The following is a 20562-nucleotide window of genomic DNA, read 5'->3' as shown; positions in this document are numbered from 1 at the left end:
CGGGGGTAAGTACCACCTGTAATACATCTTATACAAATCTTCTTTATATGCTGTTGACATTGTCGTTTTATAATTGTGAGACCACAATTTTTGCCATTTCTCTAAATCAATTCCATATCAAAAGTTCTTCCCCCAAGCAATCATTGTTTTTTTTTAACTTGTTCTTCTTCTAGTTTAACCTCTAATAAATATCCATATAGTTTTTTAAAATCACCTTTTCATCAGTACCTGTCAAAATTTTATCTAATTCAATCAATTTATCATAGAATCATTCTGTTTTAAAATCTTTATCATATCTAGAATGTATTTTGCACATATGAAAACCAATTCATCCTTATATCTTGTTCTTCTAGTTCTTGCATAGATTTAAGTTCATTCTTTTCATTCAATATTTCACTATATCTAACTGTTTGTTCCATTTTATATATAACTGGGTATGAAAATGCTTCAATAGTTGAAAGCCAGACTAGAATTTTTAAATAATGTTGCCTTTTAATCTTCTCCCAATTTAATAACAAAGCCTCTGATATATAATGTCTCCTGAAATACCCATGTGTTTTAGACCCCTTGTACCATAGGAAGGCATGCCATCCCAATAACAAATCATGTCCTTCTAGTGTCAATAATTTAGTATTTCTTAGTGTTATCCATTCCTGGACTCACATCAAAATTGCTGCCTGATAATATAACTCCCAGTTAGGCAGGCCAAATTCTCCTCTTATTCTAGCATCTTGCAATAGTTTTAATTTTATTCTCGCCTTCTTTCCCTGCCAAATATATTTCAACACTATTTTGTTCAAATCTTCAAAATAATCTTTCCCTAACCTAATTGGAATTGTCTGGAACAAGTATAAAATTCTAGGTAATATATTCATTTTAATTGTTGATATTCTCCCTATTAATAATATTGTAAATTTTCCCATTTTGCCAAATCTGTCACGATCTGTTGTTGAATTTATAATAATTATCCTCTTTAAATGTACCACATCTTGCTGTCAAGTGTATTCCCAAGTACACTCTTTATTCGTGACCTGGATCTTCAAAACTTCTGCCAATTCTTCCTTTGGTTTTGCAAGCATATTCTTTGTTAAAATCTTCATTCTATCTTTATTTATTTTCAAGCCTGCTACATTTCCATATTCCTCTATCTTTTCTATCAACTTAGGTGCTGTTTCTAATGGATCCTCTAAGATAAAAACCAGATCATCTGCAAATGCTCGTAATTTATATTCTTCCTTTTTAATTTTCATTCCTTTTATTTCTTTTTCTTCTCTAATATTTCTATTTAGCACTTCTAACACAAACAACAGAGGTGACAGCGGGCAACCTTGTCTTGTCCCTTTCTCTCAGCCTTCAAGATTTTCTTCCTTTGCTTTGCATCTTTCAGCTGTCATAAGTAACAGGGAAGGAGGGGGGGGACATGATTATGGGAAGCGAGCTGGAGGTTTTAAAAAACAGAACTGTATAAATCGAGGGGGGAAGTTTCTTGCTTAAGCTTCTATCCTATGCTATGCGCAACTGCAACTCTTTATCAAAATATGTCAAGGTCAACGCACAGAGGCCTCATCACCACCTGGAGATGCCCACATGATGCTATACACAACTTTTAATTGGATGAGCCAATTGAACTATTGTGGGTGGGAACATTGCCATCACTTTGTATATGTGATTTATGTGTGTATATGTGATTTATGTGCTCATTTTCTCAGATTCAGAATTCTTTTGTTGCTACCACTTGATTTTCAGTAAAAGATATCTTTTCTCTAATAAATGGAATCTAAGTATTTCTTGGATTTTGAATGGAGCACCATCTCACACTTTCTTTATATCAATACAATCTGTCAATTCCCCATTTATCATTACCTTTGCTGTTTGTTTATTATATATAGCTTCTATAGTTTGAATAAATTTCTTACCAAAGCCTATCTGCTCCAACTGTAATAACATAAATCACCAATTCACATTATCAAAGGTTTTCTGTGCATCTAAAAATATCAAAGCCATTTGTTTTTCAGGATGTGCCTCATAATATTCCATAGTGTGCAGGATTATTCTCATGTTGTCTTTAATTTGTCTTTTTGGCAGAAACCCATTTTGATCAGGATGAATAAAATTATTTAAATATCTTTTGAGTCTTTCTGCCATTATTGAAGCGAAGTTTTTATAGTCTGAATTTAGCAGGGAAATAGGTCTATAGTTCTTAATTTGTTGTGGGTCAGCGTCCTCCTTTGGCACAAGTGTAATACATGCTTCTGACCATGATTTGGGTGTCCTCATCTTTAACATGACTTCATAACTTCTAACAATGGAAAATTCAACGATTCCTGTAATGTCTTATAAAATTCCACTGGCAATCCGTCCAGGCCTGGTGCCTTTCCATTATTTTGTTTTTTTAATGCTTCAATTAACTCCATCATCGTTATATTCCTTTCTAACATCAATTCAATGTCTTTAGATATCTGGGTTAAATTCACTTTCTGCAGGTATTGACTGTTGATTGTTTTCTGTGTTTTATAGTCCAATTTCTCATCTACTGTTTCATTAAAACCTTCCATCATGCATATATTATCATAACCCAATTCAATTATTTTCCTGTGTAATTTTCTATAGAATTCTTCTTGATTATCACTTGGAGCATAAATTGCTATTAGAAGTATTTTCACATTATTGTCCATTATTTCAACCATCAAGAATCTTCCATCATTATCTGTGTAAATTTGTTCCGCTATAATTGTATCTCTAATATATAAAACCACTCCTCTTTTCTTGCATCATGTCAACAAAGTAAATATTTTCCCTAATTTTGGCTGTACCAACATTTGTTCATATTGCTTTTTAATGGGTATTTCTTGTAGGCAGATTATATCAAATTTTAATTTCTCTAATTTATGAAATATTTTCCTTCTTTTAACAGCTGAATTAAGTCCATTTATATTGATCATAATCAATTTTTTCTGTTCCATATTTATACTTTATAAGAAGGATTTACTGCTTAGTAGATCTCTGTTCTTGTTGCTCTCTGGGTTCCACTCTGCCTTCTACTGCACCTTCTTTTTCAGTCGCTTCTAGACATTCCTCTTGAATTCTAATTATTGTCTCTTCCCTTCTTATTACTGCCTCTTTCCCTCTGAAATATTCTGTGTAGAATAGTTCTGCTTTCTCAGTTGAATCTATTCTGTGTCTTTGTTCTTGCCATGTAAACATAAGACCTTCTGGTATCAGCCATCTGTAACTAACACCTTTCTTAATTAATATTTTAGTCAAAAATTGATATTCTTTTCTTATCTCTCTCACTCTTCTGGGTATTTGTTTCAGAACCACAATCTCCTTGTCTTTATGTTTCAATGTTTTCTCTCTTGCAATCTGTAATATTTGCGTTTTAATTGCTTTCTTCATGAATCTTATGTGGACTTCTTTTGGTAGCTTGTTTCTCACTGCATATCTTGTAAATACTAAATGGAACACCTCGTCTATTCCATCCATTATTTTCTCTTTGGTTATCTCCAATGCTTCTGCCAGGATTTCTGTCATTATTTCTGCAAAATTTTCTCACTTTTCTTCTATATTGAAATCTGAGATAGAATTCTGGTCTGTCAATCTCCCATCCCAACGTTCCACTCTTGTCTTGTTCAACCACGCTCAATCTGCTGTCAATTTCTCCAATTTTCTTATCTCTTTGTTCATCTTTTTCTTCAATTTTTTGAAATCTATCCTCATATTTAATCATCATTTGGTGAATATTCTCAATCTTTTCATCTGTTTTTTCTGTTCTTTGTTCAATATTCTCTGTTCTCTGTTCAGTTTACTCTGTTCTTGATTTTACTTTTTGAATTCCTTGCATAATCATCTGCAATGTCACTTCCTTATCTTTCTCTCATTCCTTTTTCTGCTGCAACATCGTCTGTATTGATCTTTGCCCTCTGGATGGTGAAGAAGAAGAAGTTGGTATTGAAGAACCAGTAGCCGTTATCTTTCTACTCATTTCCAAACAATTGCCAAACTGCACAATAGTTGAGGGGTCCCAAACAATGATACAAAATCTTGAGGTTCTTCTATACCTTAATCCACTTATATGGAGGCCAAATAGAATCCCAAATAGCAGTAAAAAATAATCTCTTCAGGTTCTTGTACACCTTAATCCAATTAGTTCCAATTAATTAGGAAAATTTTGACAGATCAATCACAATAAAAATAAAAATAAAATTCTTCAGGAGTGGAAGGACCAAACAGTACAGTAAACAATCTCCAAATAAAAAAGAAGAAAAAAAGTAATTAAAAATGATGTTTCCCAATTGGAAGGAAGTAAAAAGAACACACTATATACACTATAAAAAGAAAAAAAGAAACACACATTCTTCAAAATGCACACCAAAAGAGGAAAAAGAGAGAAGAAAAAAGAAAGAAAAAAGGCAATAATAATCAAAAAGAAAAACTTATACTTAATAAAAAAGAAAGAAAAGCATCAATGTAAGGGAAAGAAAAAGAAAAAACTATTCTCTTAAAAAATAAATAAAAAGAATTCCCATTGAAAAGGCTTCAGTCCCAGATGTCAGCAGAAACAAATAAATAAATTGGGGGAGGGGAGCAGAGAAGGAACAAAAAAGACAGGCTTTCTGTCAAAAAGAAACACACTGCCACTATATAATGTCCAAGGCTCTTTTGTTAAGTTCCAAACAAATTTTACAGCTCTCTTTCCAAAGTCATTACAATCTTTTTTCTTTCAACTCCAAGTTTTCTTTCAACTCCAGACTCCAGCCACTGCTGGTACCCAGAAGAGCACCTGTAATAACATTCTTCCATGCTCATCCCACTATCATATTAACAAATAGGCTCAAAGTCCTTGAAGTAAAGCACCAGCTCTTGTTATTCTCAAAGCTACCAAGCACTCAAAAAAGAGGAAAAAAACAATGTATCCAAGCCTCTGGGTGGCAGTGTTACTTATTATCCTCTACTGAGGATGCTGTGACTCTGAATCTGAAGGATGCAACTGTGAAGGCTCTCCCCTCAATCTGGAGAGAGAAAACCTCACAGAGTGACGAATCTATAATTGCCCCAAGGTGGAGCAACTTGGTTGTCAGGGAAAAGTGACTTTTCCTTAGGTTGATCGAGAACCTGTGGTCTCATAGGCTCTGCAATATGATGTGAAAGTCGTGATGAGCTGAGTGGATCGACTGCAACTGGATGAGTATGTTGTCCAGGTAGCACTGGACCCTCACTAGAATGGTGCGAAACGAAGCTGCCAAAGCTGCCAAGACTTTCTTGAAGACCCTTGGGGCTGACGAGAGACTGAAGGGTAGTGCCCGGTACTGGAAATGGTCGTTCTGATAACAAAAATGGAGAAACTGGTGATGATGAGGCCAGATAGGAATATGGAGGTAAGCCTCCATGAGGTCTATGGAGGAGGGGAGGTCACCCTCTCAAACGCTCTCAAGAATAGAATGCAAGATCTGCATCTTAAAATGCCTATATGGGATAAATTTGTTTAAGACTTTAAGATCCAAGATGGCTTGCCACTCCCCAGAGGCCTTTGGGATCACAAAGAGGTGAGAATAGAAGCCTTGCCCTCGTTGATCCTCAGGACCCAGTTGAATGGGTCATATGTGGACAAAATGTTGGATTGCCAATTCCATAAGGGAACCATAGGTATAGTTCAAGGATGTCGCCAAATAGCTTATCGCCCGTGCACGGAGCTGATGCCAACTTCCATTTACGGTGGGAGTCAGATTGCCAGTTGCGCAGCCAAAGTAGCCACCTGGCCACCACTGAAGAAGCCATGGCCCTGGAAGTGAAGTTGGCCAAGTTCAGAGTGGCGTCTGCTGTAAACTCAGCCACCACAATTATCTTATTGAGATCTTGGTGTGCTCTGAATTCAAGGGCTGGGAGCCTCTCCTGAAGTTGGTGAAGCCAGCGCAGTGAAGATCTCGTAAAAAATGCTGCTGTTGATGCTCTAATCGCCCAAGCCACTGCCTGGTGAGTGTGCTTGAGGGTCTGCTCAGATCATTTGTCTTGAGTACATCTTCTGGTTCAGTGAGGGTGCCCGAGGAAGAAAACGATGCCACCACTGAAGCATCCACTGAAGGCACTAGCAGGGAATTGGCCAGGGAAGGGCCAATGTTATAGAATCGTCTGTCGTGAGCAGACGGGCTAGGCCCTGCCCCTGGAGAGAGGAACTGTTCCTTCACTGAATCAAGGAAAATTAGTGGGGAGGGGAGAATCTCCGTATGCACCACTGGATTGGAGAACAATGAATCAATGTGGCCAGATGTGGTTGCCTGTGGTTCTGGGCCCACTTCCTCAGGGCTTAGCTGTGCAGTGACCAAAGCCTTGTGTAACAAAGGCTTGAATAAGAAAGGCCTAAAAACCCCTGCTGGGGGAGGCTAATCAACTCTGAAGTCCTCTTCCTCAGACATATTGGGGTCTATGAGTTCCCCTTCCTTTTCCTCAGAATGACTAGAGCGACTATGGTCAGAGGCCTTAGAATACTCTTCATTTTCTTCCTCCCCCCACTCCAAATGGGAGGGCTGGAAACAGAATTACTGTCTGGAAACACCCTTCTGAGAGAGGGGGACCCTTTGGAGAAAACCCTGGTGTAACAAGGCCAAGCCCCCCCCTTGTCATGAAGGAATTGTTTAAATCCTTCTGCTAGGCCCTGCCTTATGGCTACAGAGACCATTTCCCTAAGGTCCTCAGGCCTGTTCTCCTCACAATGTAGGCCCGTAGCTGTGGGGCTGTAGGTTGCTTCAGGCCTAGGCCTATACCCCTTTTGAACCCCCTGACCACCAGAGAAGGAAGGGCCAGGCACCCAGGTAGCCTGTCTAGAGGAAGGCCCTGATCTCCTTAGGTCCTGGGGAAACTGTTCTTCCTCCACTCTCTCTGGGGACCAATCTAACAGGTGACTGGAAGCAGATTCACCCCCCTTGGAAGAAACTTCAGGGCTAACATGCACCTCTCCAGAGTGAGAAATCTGTTGAATCGGCCTGCATCTGTGCCAAAGTCATTGCAAACTGCTTCTCAAGTGCAGCATGCCTTCTCTTCCCAGCAATAAGCTCCAATTTTGAAGTCTTTCTGGGAGCTAGGGTCTTGGCTCTTATTTTTGCATCAGCCTCTCTGTTAGCAGAAAGACCTCTTTGTCTTTTCTTCTTCCTCAAAGGGGCTTGACAGTCTTGGATGTCTTCCAATCATTTGGGCCCTGGCTGGGGGGTGTTCCTTTCCATATTGCAAACAGAGCAGATACCTAGGGTGCTGTGAGCTTCCCCCACTGGGGTGCTGCTTGTTGCTTTGGGCTAGGCAAGTTGCAAAACTGTGAGGCACTGGGGAAAGTTTTCTCCCCGAAACAAAATGGCCACCCGGCTAAAACAAAATGGCCACGCACCACATGGAGTGGCTCTGGGATGGCCTTGCCACCTCCTTCACTCTTTAGGCACTTACCAGGCCCCAAGTGATCGAATAACAGCGCAACAACTGAGAAGTGGTGAAACTGAGTTTCCGGAGTCAGCTGTGAAGCAGCTTGGCCGCTGGCACCACCAACAAGCTGCGCGATTGACGGGGCTGCGTGGGAGACTCCTGCAAACACTCCCTGGGTCCATTGTCCTTTGTGAGGCAGCACTGAAGCCTCAGAGCTTCAGGAAAGCGGATCCACACTCTCCTGGAGACAGAGCTCCACCAGATCCCTGGGAGCTGATTTTATAAGTATTTGCTGCCTCCTGTGATCTCCCAACTTTCTTTCAGTTTTTAATAAGCACTTCTTTCAAAGACTATGCTCTCACACAAGAAGCTGAGCCAAAAGATGGGAGGGCCAGCCAGGGCTGACTTTTTTATAGTGGCAGACTCAGTTCTATGATGTCAGAAGGAGGAGCTTAACCCATTTCTGGACTCTCAAGGCAGCGTGGATGAGAACTGTTATATAACTTTGTTTATACACTTGTCTTTAAAATGTAACTCTGCAAACATTGAGCTTTGGATGTTCAGAAACTATAACTACCTGAGCTGTATATGGTCATTATAAAATTGGTGAATGGTGAATCCTTGCAGATGGCATCAAATATCAATCTTTAGCAGATTTTGTAAACTAAGTACAGTCTGCTGTACTTGGATGTGGAGGTGGATAAAGAACCATTTGGGAATTCTAGGGCTGTGAGTAAGCTGCAAAATTGGAAAAATAACCAGGGAGAAGACATGGGCAAAGTAAATGCCTGGAATGTACTACCTGACTCTGTGGTTTCTTTCCCAAATCCCCAAAACTTTAACCTTAGATTGTCTACTGTTGACTTCACCCCATTCCTAAGAGGTCTGTAAGGGGCATGCATAAGCGCACTAACGTGCCTACCATCCCTGTCCTAATGTCCCCTTTTATTCATACCCATTTCATGTAATCATAATCATGTTCTAATTATATCTGTTATCTAATACATGATTGACAAATAAATAAAATAAATAAATAGTGTCATTATACTGCAAAGAAAGTGGCAGAGATGCCATTTGGGATAGCTCATCCAAGTAGGGAAACTTGGCATCAAGTTAAGATAAGATCAAATTTTTAAAACCCTACAAATATTAATTGTTGGGGGTTAGAATTGGCAGTCTAGGGCCAATAGACCTTTGATGAGATCAGCAGGAGTTAATCTTAAATAAAAAGCTTCTTTTGGGTATCCACAGATTTTAAAATTTGATGTGTCTGAAGCCAATACTTCTGTAGATATGCAGCATGCAACATAATTCTAAAATTACATTTGGTATGACCTTAACAACTATTTAAAAAAATAAACACTAGCACAGATAATGTTACTTAGTTTGTCAATGAAATATCTGCAAGAAAACTGCCAAACTCAGAAAGGACTCCGCACATCTCTTCAAAATAATCTTCAAAAAAATCCAACTGATAATTGATCATAGTAAAACCTATTGATTTATATCAATCAATCAATCAATCAATCAATCAATATGCTTAATGTTTTGACTGTCTGTGGTAATAAACGACAATCACAATTTATGTTGTTATGGATTCACCAGTTGGTGTTGCAGTGGGATGGATATGGGATAGCAAAGCTCCATGGAGCTCCGCAAAACCCAGCCGATACCTACTTGCCAGGAGACCCTATGGGGTCAAAGCCATCTTAGAGGGATGGTGAAGAAAGGAGAGACACTTTTTAGATCATGAGGAAATAGCAATTTCCTTGATTGATCCAAAGAAACCCTCCCAATTGGCAGCAGAGACAATAGCCATTTTGGTAAGACTGAAGCTGTGACAAGACAACCAGGACAAGAAGATTATGGGCTGGAGCAGTTTGTGGACAGAGGAAATAGAGGATTGGAACTGGGTGAGATTTAAACCCAAATAAAAGAGTTCTTTTTAAAAAAAGACTCTACAAACGCTAAGAAAATGGCAATTTAACACATGGAGAAAGATTATAAACCCAAAACTGAAACAAACATTTAATGGAAGACTATGAAGCTTTAAAATATAGAAAGCTCAGACTGGAACTTTAGTAGTGTGAAAACTGACTTAATTTGCCAATAACATTGTCTGATTACTGGAAGAAATCATATAAGGAAAAAGGAAGTTTGTTTTCTTTTCTTTTTCTCGCTTTGATTTTCTTTTGACAATCAGCTGTTCTATTTTTGCTTTGTTTAATGCTGGAACTTAAAGCAGAGTTGCCACCTACTGGTGAAAGAAGATATATTAGTACACGGAAGGAAAAGACCTTGGCAAGTGAGGATTGATTGATAACAGAATAAAAACAAGGAGAAGAAGACAGGAAATAGTGAAAGGCAAATAACACCTGGAAGGCCTCTTTATTTTGATTCCATATCTACAGACATTTTAACTGCTTGGAAGTATTTAGTGAGCCTTTTGAAGATTTTTAAAGCAAGGTGGACTATAATTAGCAAGAAATATTCTTGAAACTGAACACTTGATTCTGTGGATTAGAGATTTGGGGAGATCTGGTGAGCCAATGTGGATTATTAATTCTATTTGATTCTACAAGGTGAAAGAAGAAAAATTAAACAAGTCTTTAAAAATTGGATAATTCTGAGGGTGCAAATTGGAAAATTTTTAAGGACTATAAATTTTGGGGATTTTGAGGAACAGTCTCAAGATTGAGTAAACTTTACTAATACTGGCATTTTTTGTGTTTCTGGGCAATTGGCATATTGGAATCTTAAGTAACTTTCAGCCTAATAAATTATTACAAAATGTTTCAACAGGGGAGAACAAATACAGTTCATAAAGAAATATTATTTATGTTTCAATGTATTTAGGAAGGTATGACAAGGAATCATAGGGAGATGGTGTGAGAGACTAGAAAAAAACCCAACAAATGATAATAAAAGATGAACAAAAAACTCAGGAAACAGAGGAGAAATCAGAAGGAAAGAATAGCGGAGATAAATAAAAAATGATAGAAGCAGATAAAGATATGAAAGAGATAGTAATAATTCTTAAAACAGAATAGATAGATAATTTTTTAAAAGCTCAAAATATAGAAGAGAATAAAGAGAAAGTTCTTCCAAAAGTGATGAAAGAATTACAGATGGGTGCTCTAGAGATCCAACAGCAAGAGATAGATGTTGAGGCAGTTGAAATACTTAGATTAAATAAGCATGATGTAAGGAGATACAAGCAGTGGTGAGATTCTGTCAGTTCTAGCTGGTTCTGGCGAACTGGTAGTGATAATTCTGGCTGGCTCACCCCACCCTGCCCACCACCACGCCACCCCACCCAGTCACTCCTCATTTTGTCTGCTTGCCCGGCATAGCTGCTGCTGCTCTCCATCTGGCTCCCTGGCTTGCCTCAACCACATGGCCAGCTTGCCTGCTTTCATTCAGCTGCATCCCATGTGGCACTCTGTGTGGGCCAGCTGATTCAAATTTTTTAATAAATGGCTCTGTGGGTGTGGCTAGGTGGGCGTGGCCACATGACTGGTGGGCATGACTGGCACCCCTCCCCGTGCTCCATTTTTGGGCCTCCTGGGCCTCAGGGAAGCCTCCTGGGGTGGCGTTTTTGCTCCCAGAAGGCTTCTCTGAGGTCCAGAAAGGCAAAAAATAAAGTGCAGGAGGGCACGCAGCACCCACCACCACCTGCACACCCTTTGTTGCATCTTGGGCCTCAGGGAAGCAGTAAGACAGCAAGGGGGATCCCAGCATAGCTGATCGATGGAACAGCTGATCGTTGGGAGGGAAAAACAGAAATACCTTAAGGAGTGATTGGGTGGGGGAGAATGCAGTCAACGATATTGGATAGTGTGCAATGTCACACATGTATGATAAGGACTGACTGGGAGGGGAGGGGAAGGCAGAGAGGGGAGGGGCCAGCCACAGACACAATTTGCCAGTTCTCTGAACTGCACAGAATTGTAACAACTGGTTCTATAGAACCGGTCCGAACCAGTAGAATCACACCCCTGAAGGGACGGAGAGGGAGAGAGAGATGTGGCTTCTTGGGGGTGCATTTTGGAGAAGTGTCAAGAGAAATGCTAAAAGGGCAATCAGTTTGGGATTAAATTCCAAATGAAATTAGGTCTTCAGGGTAAGGAGACATGAAGAACTTTCTGCTGCAGATTTTTATCTTATTAAATTATTAATTATTTTTTATAATAATAATAATTTTATATTATTAATAATAAAAATAATAATTGTTAAATCTTATTAAAAAGAATTTATAGAAGCAACTCTATAACCCATTAGTCCAGAGGGAGCAAAAGAGATAGGGTCCCAATGAGTGCCTTAGCTATTTCGCTTAGGAATAACAGAGTTGAAAGAGATTTTGGAGGTCTTCTAGTTCAACCCCCTGCTCAGGCAATGTCAGAGCATTTGCAGCATAACTGCTATTATGAGACAACCCAAGAGCAAAACACAACACAGAGAAACTTAGACATTTAACAGTGGTTTATATATAAGATATATACAGAAATATAAGTGGTAGGCATGTACCTTACAAGCAAGCAATCTTCTTAACTCTGTATGGAGAACTCTGCAATAAATACCGGACATAAGGAGAGAGAACATGCCCTCTAATGGCTGCCTTTATATAAATACCTCTTAAAGGGCCAGTCTTAAAGGAAAATACCCATACTATGCTGATTCATCCTGGTTACATCAGCCCCATATTGCATCAGCTTCACTGCTTGTCAGCTCTTAAATCCCAAGACCTTAATACTCCTTCCATTTAAAGCCAAATAGCAGATACTCCAAACATAAGGAGAAATTAATTACAGAACATTTACAATAATACCTTTGATTCTACTTTTACTATTTTATTAGTAAAAGGGAACTTCCAATCTCAGTGTGGTATTGTTAAAACCTCTTTTTTGAGAGTTCCTGGAGACTTTCCTAGCTCTCAAAGAAAAGTCTTCCTCAAAGCAAAATTCTTTCCTGTGAACTAAACAGACAAGATTATGCAATTTTCTTGGCAACAACATACAGATGGGTTATCACTGATTGCATTCTTTCCCTTTTTTAAAACTTCTGATTCTAGCTTATGTCCCTAGAGTTTCTTTGTGGTTGCCCTTTAATTAATAAGCACATCTGACTCTACTTAGTGTTTTTGAATTCCCCAAGATTGACTAGTTGCTACAGCCTGCTGTTATATCTTCAGTATCTATGTTTCCAATATTCAGAAGACTGAGTTCTGATTTTGATGCAGAAACATACCAAAGCTCTAAAACAGGTTTGGAAAATGTAAACATGAAATGAGAAAATAAACAAAGAAACAAAAACAATTGTAAAAGACAGATCTCAGCCAATGTATATATGTAAGCAATGCTGAGTCTTTGGGGGTTGTTAAAGGGTGCTAACTCCTGGTTTAAAGAATGCTCACAAAATTGTATGCCTTTTAATAAATTGTATTTGTCAAAAAGATGCTACTAGACTTCTTTGGTCACCATAGAGTAACGTGTCTCTCCTCCTTCCTGTGCAGTCTTGCGTAATGGTTCAAAATACCATTAAGTTCATAAAATTCATTTTCTATAAACTCAGAACAAATTTCATTTGCAGATCAGCAATCAATATGGTTTTTGACCATCTCTGTCATGCCCTACATTTTATGATTTTAGATGTTGGTCAGTGATGGAATGATAGAATAGCATATGCCCATACTAGAACAGCTTTGCAATTAGAGCATACCAAATCAAAGTTAGCAACATTCTCAAGTAGCTGAAATTATATTTACACATTTGTTCTGATTGCTTGTGGTTGTTTTGTGTGATGTATTGTATAGATTCAACTGCACATTATGTGATCTGAGTAAATGATAAATGAAAACATGACTTTCATGCTCTGACTTGTGTTTTCACAGATTCAATGGGAGTGTATAAACCCCAAGTATAAAGTAAAGAAGAAGAATTACAAAAATTCTGGCATCATCATTCTTAATCTGTGCAAGGTGCTTTTATTTAAGCAGTGCTTTAATGAATATGAAAATATTGTTTTCAACATCCATGACAAAAGTAAATACAGGAGAGGGAATTAAGTTCTGCTGTCCATATTTTGTAGATTTTTATATGTGTCAAAAATAGAAGATGTCATAAAAATGCATATTGTAGGATTTCCAAAGGTAGGAAAACAGATGTTGCTACATAAAGGTAGATCAACATTTTCATTGGGTTGACAGCTGCAGATCCAAAATGGGCACTGACTGTCATACAGTCAATCTGTTAGCCAGGTATATTCAAAGGAATACATTTGCTTAATTATATTAAAAGATACCATTGAAGTTTCTGAGTTAAGATTAAATTCTGGTGATCTCTGGGCATATCAATAGAGTTGCCTTGGTATTTGACATCTTTGAGGACATGTTTTGATTTTTAGATAATATCTGCTAATCTTGGTAGTTTCCCATGGAAATACTAACTAAAGCAATCTTGCTTAGTTTCTGAACCTAGATAATATAAGCCAAGGATATAGCGCCATCATTGAACTTTGTTGTGCTCACAGTACTGGAATTAAATGGATAATCTAATAAAACAAGAAAATGGGATTTAATAAATCTAACTTCAGAATACACTGAAGTTAATCCATAATTTAATTGCACTGGTTTTAAATGAAAAAGAAAAGTCCAAATGATGGTTAGCCTGAAATTGCTGGAAATGTAACCAATGGGCATCCAGATGGAGGAGTGAGAAAAAATTATTATAATTGAGACATTAATTGAGATATTGTCCAATCTGGTTAATATATGGATCAGAGGCACCAGAAATTCTCAGGACTACGGGAAGCTCTTTTTTTAAGGAAAAACAACTTGGAAGAAACCAGAAACAAACCATTTCTGTGTTATTTCAGGAAAGTTACAGAAATGTGTCCATCTAATCAGCAGATGTCAAGATTTACCAAGCGAAATCCACATCTTTTTATCTTACTGTTTATATTCTGAGAATTTGGCAAAATGTTATTATTCATCTATGTTTACCTATACACTTATCTATTTTTTTTATTAGACCAAAATTAAAAAATTAAAAATTAGGCAATAAAGGGCAAAATTGTTGTACAACATTTTGTAATTAATAGTTCTACAAGCCCTCCACAGAAAAGAACAGTTTATTATTCCAATGAGCTATAATTCACAATGGAAGGATATCAAGAGAGATGGAAGCTTGGGGATTTTTTCTAGTGCAGTCCACATGTATCACCTTAGGAAAGCATGGCCTACTCCACAAGGAAAATACAGGTAGTCCTCTACTTATGACCAAAATTGAGCCCAAAATTTATGTTACTAAGTGACACATTTGTTACATGAACTTTGCCCCATTTTATGACTTTCTTTCCACAGTTATTAAGTGAATCACTGCAGTTGTTAAGTTAGTAACAAGGTTTTTAAATCCCCATTGACTTTGCTTGTCAGAAGGTTAAAAAAGGTGATCACATGACCCTGGGACACTCTAACCATCATAAATATGAGTGAGTTACCAACCATCTGAATTTTGATCTCATTGACTATGGATATACTTCAATGGTCATAAGTGTGAAAAATGGTCATAAGTTACTTTTTCAGTGCCATTGTAACTTTGAATGGTCACTAAATGCACTATTGTAAGTTGAGGACTACCTGTAGATAGAAATAGCTCCTTGTGATAGTTCTTGGCTTGATAGGGTCATAAGCAAATTGACTTTGAAGAAATATTGTGGAATTCCAACAGATGATGTTAAAACAGATCAAACTATTTTATTCCCTTCTGCATTTGCAAAGAAATTAGTGGAACTTCTTTTTCCAAGACACTCATTGGTGTCCCTAACTGCTCTGAAAAATAAGCAAGCACAAGATGAGCAAGCACAAGTTAAGCAAGCAGCAACAATAGCAACAGAATGTTCCTTTTCTCATTCCTCCAACACTTCACATGACAGATAGATCTGTCTTAAGTTTTACTATCAATGGTGCACTGACTTTGGGATATTGTAGCAACCCCAAATGTGGCATTGAACCATAGAACATCATATATGGAGATTCTCAGGCATCCAGGTCATGGTTGTCCCAAAGATGCTTTTTCAACCACCTTTGAGACATAGAACATTGTCCATTTTGGGAAATCCCAAATCCATTCCCATTAAAAGGTACCTCAGCTAGTAACCCCATATGATTACATAATTTTCAACTCTCTTCCAAAATAATTCTATGCTATGATTCTTAGCATTAAAAGACTTCTTTTTCCTCCTTTATGTAAAGATAGGGAGAAGGAAAGAATATTTACTTTTAACATGAGGGACATTATTTCCTGTATCACTTATTCTCAATGTTTTCTAAATTACTAATGGCTACAAAGATATACCTTCCCATATAACACAAAGGAAAAATATTTAAGAACGCATGGTTTTAACCCCAAATTTCTGACTTTTTCCCCTCCAGATTCACAAGATGCATTCATTCTTAGATTACATAATGGGTGGCTGCCAAATACAGTTTACAGTAAGTATTTTGTTTATTTAAAAAAAAGACAAAATCTTTCACATTGCAAATATTATTTTTCACACAGAATAATAGACATGAAGTAATATTGCAAGTTTTTGAAGTAATTTTGTTCAATTCAGATAAGATATAAATGTGTTAAAATCAGGCGTGGGATTCTACAGGTTCTATCCGGTTCTATAGAACCCCTTGTTAACTTTCTAAGTAGTTTTGAGAACTGGTAGTTAGAAGCAATCTCCGTTTGTTTTTTTTCCACCCTTATTACATTCTTGGCAGACAGCCTAGACTTCCTGTCCCTGGAGCTTGTGAGTCTTGGCTTTCTTAAAGGGGAAGGGTTGTTTTAAGATTTTTACACTGCTGTTGGGAAGAAATACTTCCCTGGACAATCAGCACTTTGAAGAAATAGTTGAATAATGAAGGAAAGCTTTTAATGACAGGGAAACAAGATGAGTGACATTCAGCAAGGCTTCTTGGCTAGCTAGAAGGATTGACATTCAAACGTGAGTTTACATACTCTTTCTGACTTTTGGTCTAAAACTGGCTTTTGGTGAAGTTTAATCCTGTGTTTATTAATGTGATAATTTTCTCTATTCAGCTTCAACAATCAACAGCTACTGTTGTGATTTATTTGTATGGTGTTTGAATTTTTTCTTGCCTCATGGTTTCTTTTTCTATTTGGGGAGGGGGTCTTCCTTCACTGCTTTAATACTATCTGGCACTGTCCTTTGGGGGTATACTTCCAAGAGGTAGGATGCAAGTTTGGCACTGATTTTTTTTACTACCTTTCTGGGAGGCATGTGATCTTTCCTTAAATCTGGGTGATTTCCTTAGGATATTTTGTGAGGTGAGTGAGACCAGCAGGTATTTTTAAGTGTTTAAATGGATCTAAGGATTTCTTCTCCTGGGTGTGCTCTTTCTGGAGAGCTTTAATGACCTCTCTGTTAAAGGGTTTCCCTTTATGAGCAAGAGTTGGCTGCTTGATAGTTATCACTGCATTTTAAATATTTTCATTCCTCAAGGTGCTCTGGCACCCTACCTGATTTGTAACTCCGCCTTGCAGGTATTTTTAATCTAATGATTGGGATTTAGGGCACCTTTTTGCAAGCAAAGAAGCTTTTTGTACAGGTAATCCTTGACTTACAACAGCTCATTTAGTGACCATTCAAAGTTACAATAGCATTGAAAAAAGTGACATGACCATTTTTCATATTTTTGATCATTGCAGCATCTATGATATACTATCATGAGAGGCCAGACGAGGGGAAGCGCCCCTTGACATGAGTGATGTTGAGTTGGCCACTCCTACCCAGTCACATGACCAACAAGCCACACCTACCAACTAAGCCATGCCCACAGAACTGGTTATTTAAAAAACTGAATCCCCCCCCTTGTTTAATAATCTGTTGAAAAATATAACATATTTAAGCTTGTATAAATTACACTCATAAATAATAAAAACCTGATAACATGTAAAATTTAATTTTGCTTATAAATATTTGGCTTTTAGGAAACATATACAGAATATATGGAGAGAAACAAATCCAGGGGAAAACCAGTACACATTCTATTCAAATAGGCACAAACTATGGTCTAGAATTGATACAATATGGATGTCGGAATTGAGAACAAATGTGCAAGAGATAGAGATAGAAACTAATATATGAGCCAACCATAACCCAATAAAAGTCAGTTGGAAGGGGCAAAAGAAAAGGTTGAGACAGATAGATAGGTTGAATCAATCTATACTAAAAGATAAAGAATTTATACAAACAACAGTAAAAGAAATGGAATTCTTCTTTAAGGTGAATAAAAAAGAAGAGACTTCACTGCAAAACCTATGGGATACAGTCAAAACATATATCAGGGGAGCTATATTATGTAAGCTATAACTTACATAACGAGAAAAATTAGAAAAAAAACAACATCAAAAGATGTCAGAAGAAGAACACAAAAAACTCAAATTAGAATTACAAAAAGAGCCACAAAAGGGACATTTAAAAAATCAAATGGAAGCAAGGCCACACTTTGAATACTGCATTCAGTTTTGGTCACCACGATGTAAAAAAGATGTTGAGACTCTAGAAAGAGTGCAGAGAAGAGCAACAAAGATGATCGGGACTGGAGCAGAGGTGGTATTCAGCAGGTTCTGACTAGTTCTGGAGAACTGGTAGTGGAAATTTTGAGTAGTTTGGAGAACCAGCAAATACCACATCTGAACTGGAGATTTTACAGTATCCTTCCCCTGCCATGCCCACCAAGCTGTGCCCACAGAACCAGTAGTAAAAAAGTTTGAATCCCACCACTAGACTGGAGGCTAAAACATATGAGGAACGGTTGCAGGATGAAAAGAAGGAGATGGGGAAACATGATAGCAGTGTTCCAATATCTCAGGGGCTGCCACAAAGAAGAGGGACTCAATCTATTCTCCAAAACACCTCAGGGCAGGACAAGAAGGAATGGGTGGAAACTAATCAGGGAGAGAAGCAACTTACAACTAAGGAGAAATTTCCTGACAGTTAGAACAATTAATCAGTGGAATGAATCAGCCTCTAGAAATTGTGAATGCTCCAACACTGGAAGTTTTTAAAAAGATGTTGGGTAACCATTTGTCAGAAGTGGTGTAGGGTTTCATGCCGGGACAGGGGGTTGGACTAGAAGACCTCCAAGATCCCTTCCAACTCTGTTATTCTATTCTATTCTATTTGCATAACTAATACTGTAAGTTAGATGCTCATTTTCTAAAGCAGTGACTCAGAATAAACTGTGATATGATTGTACCAAGCTTTGGGTATTTATCAATTCATAGTATACATCTAAAAAAAATTTCTTTAGACATTTGCTTTGTTTTTCTTTGCTAAAGCCAGGTTTTGCTAAAGCCAGGTTTTGAGGTTTGCTACTGCTGTTTTGGGAAACAAAATTTCCAAAAATGCTGGTGCATCTGAATACAAACTACAGTCATTTGCACTTTTGAATTGAATTGTCAACTGGAATACATTTGTCCTTCCAGCTTTATTTGAGATTTGTGGAGGAAGTATTCTGCTTTAATTCTTATTTAAAATGCATTTTAATCATATATAAATTTTATGTTCACGTGTAAACATATATGAACATACGTTTAATACCAAAATGTATGTTTTGATATTATTATACACACATGCATATATAATATGAAATGCTTTTCTATACACATACATACACAGAGAGAGAGATACAAATATGCGTGAAGTCAAAGTTCCATGCATCTTTTTAAAAATAAATAAATAAATACAAATGAATATAGGAGGTGGACAAAACAGTTATATGACTAACACTAAGAAAGATGAAACTATGCTCTTAAATCAGGGGTGGCTAATTAATGTTCCCAAGGGTCCACTGGCGACTGGGGAACCTGAGAAACTGGAACTGTTATGGAGTGGTGGCACAATAGCTTCAGACTACACTTGCTTGCAAAGCCATGCTTTGACCTAGGCAGTGGTGACCTGAGCCCAGATCCCTCACAAATAACCACTGCTGTCACCTCAGGCTGATCTAGATGAGGAGTGAGTGCTGTGCAGTCACAGAAAATTGCTTTCTCTCCTTTCCCTCCCATGGTCACCAGCCAATTGAAGGAGCACAGGGGATGATTGAAGAGAACAATATCTTATTTGTTCCTTTCTCCCATCCACTATGGCATGTTTATTGATATTTGACTTCTTATTTCCAGTTGACCTCACATAGGCCAGACAGAGACAGCCAAAGGGCCAGATCAGAGGTGGTATTCAGCAGGTTCTGACCACTTCTGGAGAACCAGCAGTGGAAATTTTGAGTAGTTCGGAGAACCGGCAAATACCACCTCTGATTGGAGATATTACAGTATCCTTCCCCCGCCATGCCCACCAAGCCATGCCCACAGAACCGGTAGTTAAAAAAATTGAATCCCACCACTGGGCCAGATGTGGCCTGGAGAACTGTAAAATGCACAAGTCTGTCTTAGATCAATCTATAGATATTCCTTTTTCCAGTGACATATTGTCCTCAAATATTAAAAGCTGTATGTCAATCTTAAGAAATTAAAAATAATAATTGCCTCCTGTTTAAGTTTCTGGTTTCATAAAGCAGATAATAACTTAGCAATAAAATGTTTGGCCATAGTCCTGGGGGAAAAAACTAAAGAACTACAGGTTTTCCCAGATATTAAGGGAAATTATAAGCATGGATTTTCACTTCCAAGATTCATCTAATTCATCTATTTTTCTGGAAGAACATTCAAGGACAATATATCCTATAATAATAAATATGGATATGGATATGAATATGAATATAAATATGGATATGAATATGAGTAATAAATATGATATTCTCAAAAAATATAAATTAAATCTAGTAAAGGTCCATAGGAATTAATGCCATTAAGACATTTGTTAATCATTCACATGTCATAAGACTTGCAGTGGGTGTTTTGTTTTGTTTTTAATTTAGAATAAGTCCAATTGAGCTCAGTGGAATTTAATTCCAAACAAGCATGTTTAGAATTAATGTTTACATCTCATAGAAATCAGTGGCAACAAGATTTTCAGAATTCACTTTAAAAGCTATTAACTAAGTACTGAATCTATATCTACTGTATATTCATACTTGTATCTATATATAACATTAAATATATAAATGTATTAAATAAAATCAATTAT

General features: G+C 37.4%; 1 protein-coding gene across 3 annotated transcripts in view; it reads left to right on the top strand.

The window, feature by feature from the left end:
- CPNE4 (copine 4) overlaps positions 1-20562 on the top strand; it is a 413546-nt gene that overhangs the window by 369501 nt on the left and 23483 nt on the right. For all 3 annotated transcript variants that reach the window (XM_026721419.2, XM_026721417.2, XM_087916705.1), the window contains 2 exons: positions 13295-13381; positions 15836-15895. In XM_026721419.2, the coding sequence (XP_026577204.1) occupies positions 13295-13381; positions 15836-15895 (147 nt within the window). The remainder of the gene's footprint in view (positions 1-13294; positions 13382-15835; positions 15896-20562) is intronic.

This window comes from Pseudonaja textilis, chromosome Z (genome assembly GCF_049901715.1).
Source record: "Pseudonaja textilis isolate UNSWEBS1 chromosome Z, rPseTex1.2, whole genome shotgun sequence".
Classification (NCBI taxonomy): Eukaryota; Metazoa; Chordata; class Lepidosauria; order Squamata; family Elapidae; genus Pseudonaja; species Pseudonaja textilis.
The sequence above is the reverse complement of the archived record's forward strand: the minus strand, read 5'-3'. Positions and strand labels throughout refer to the sequence as shown.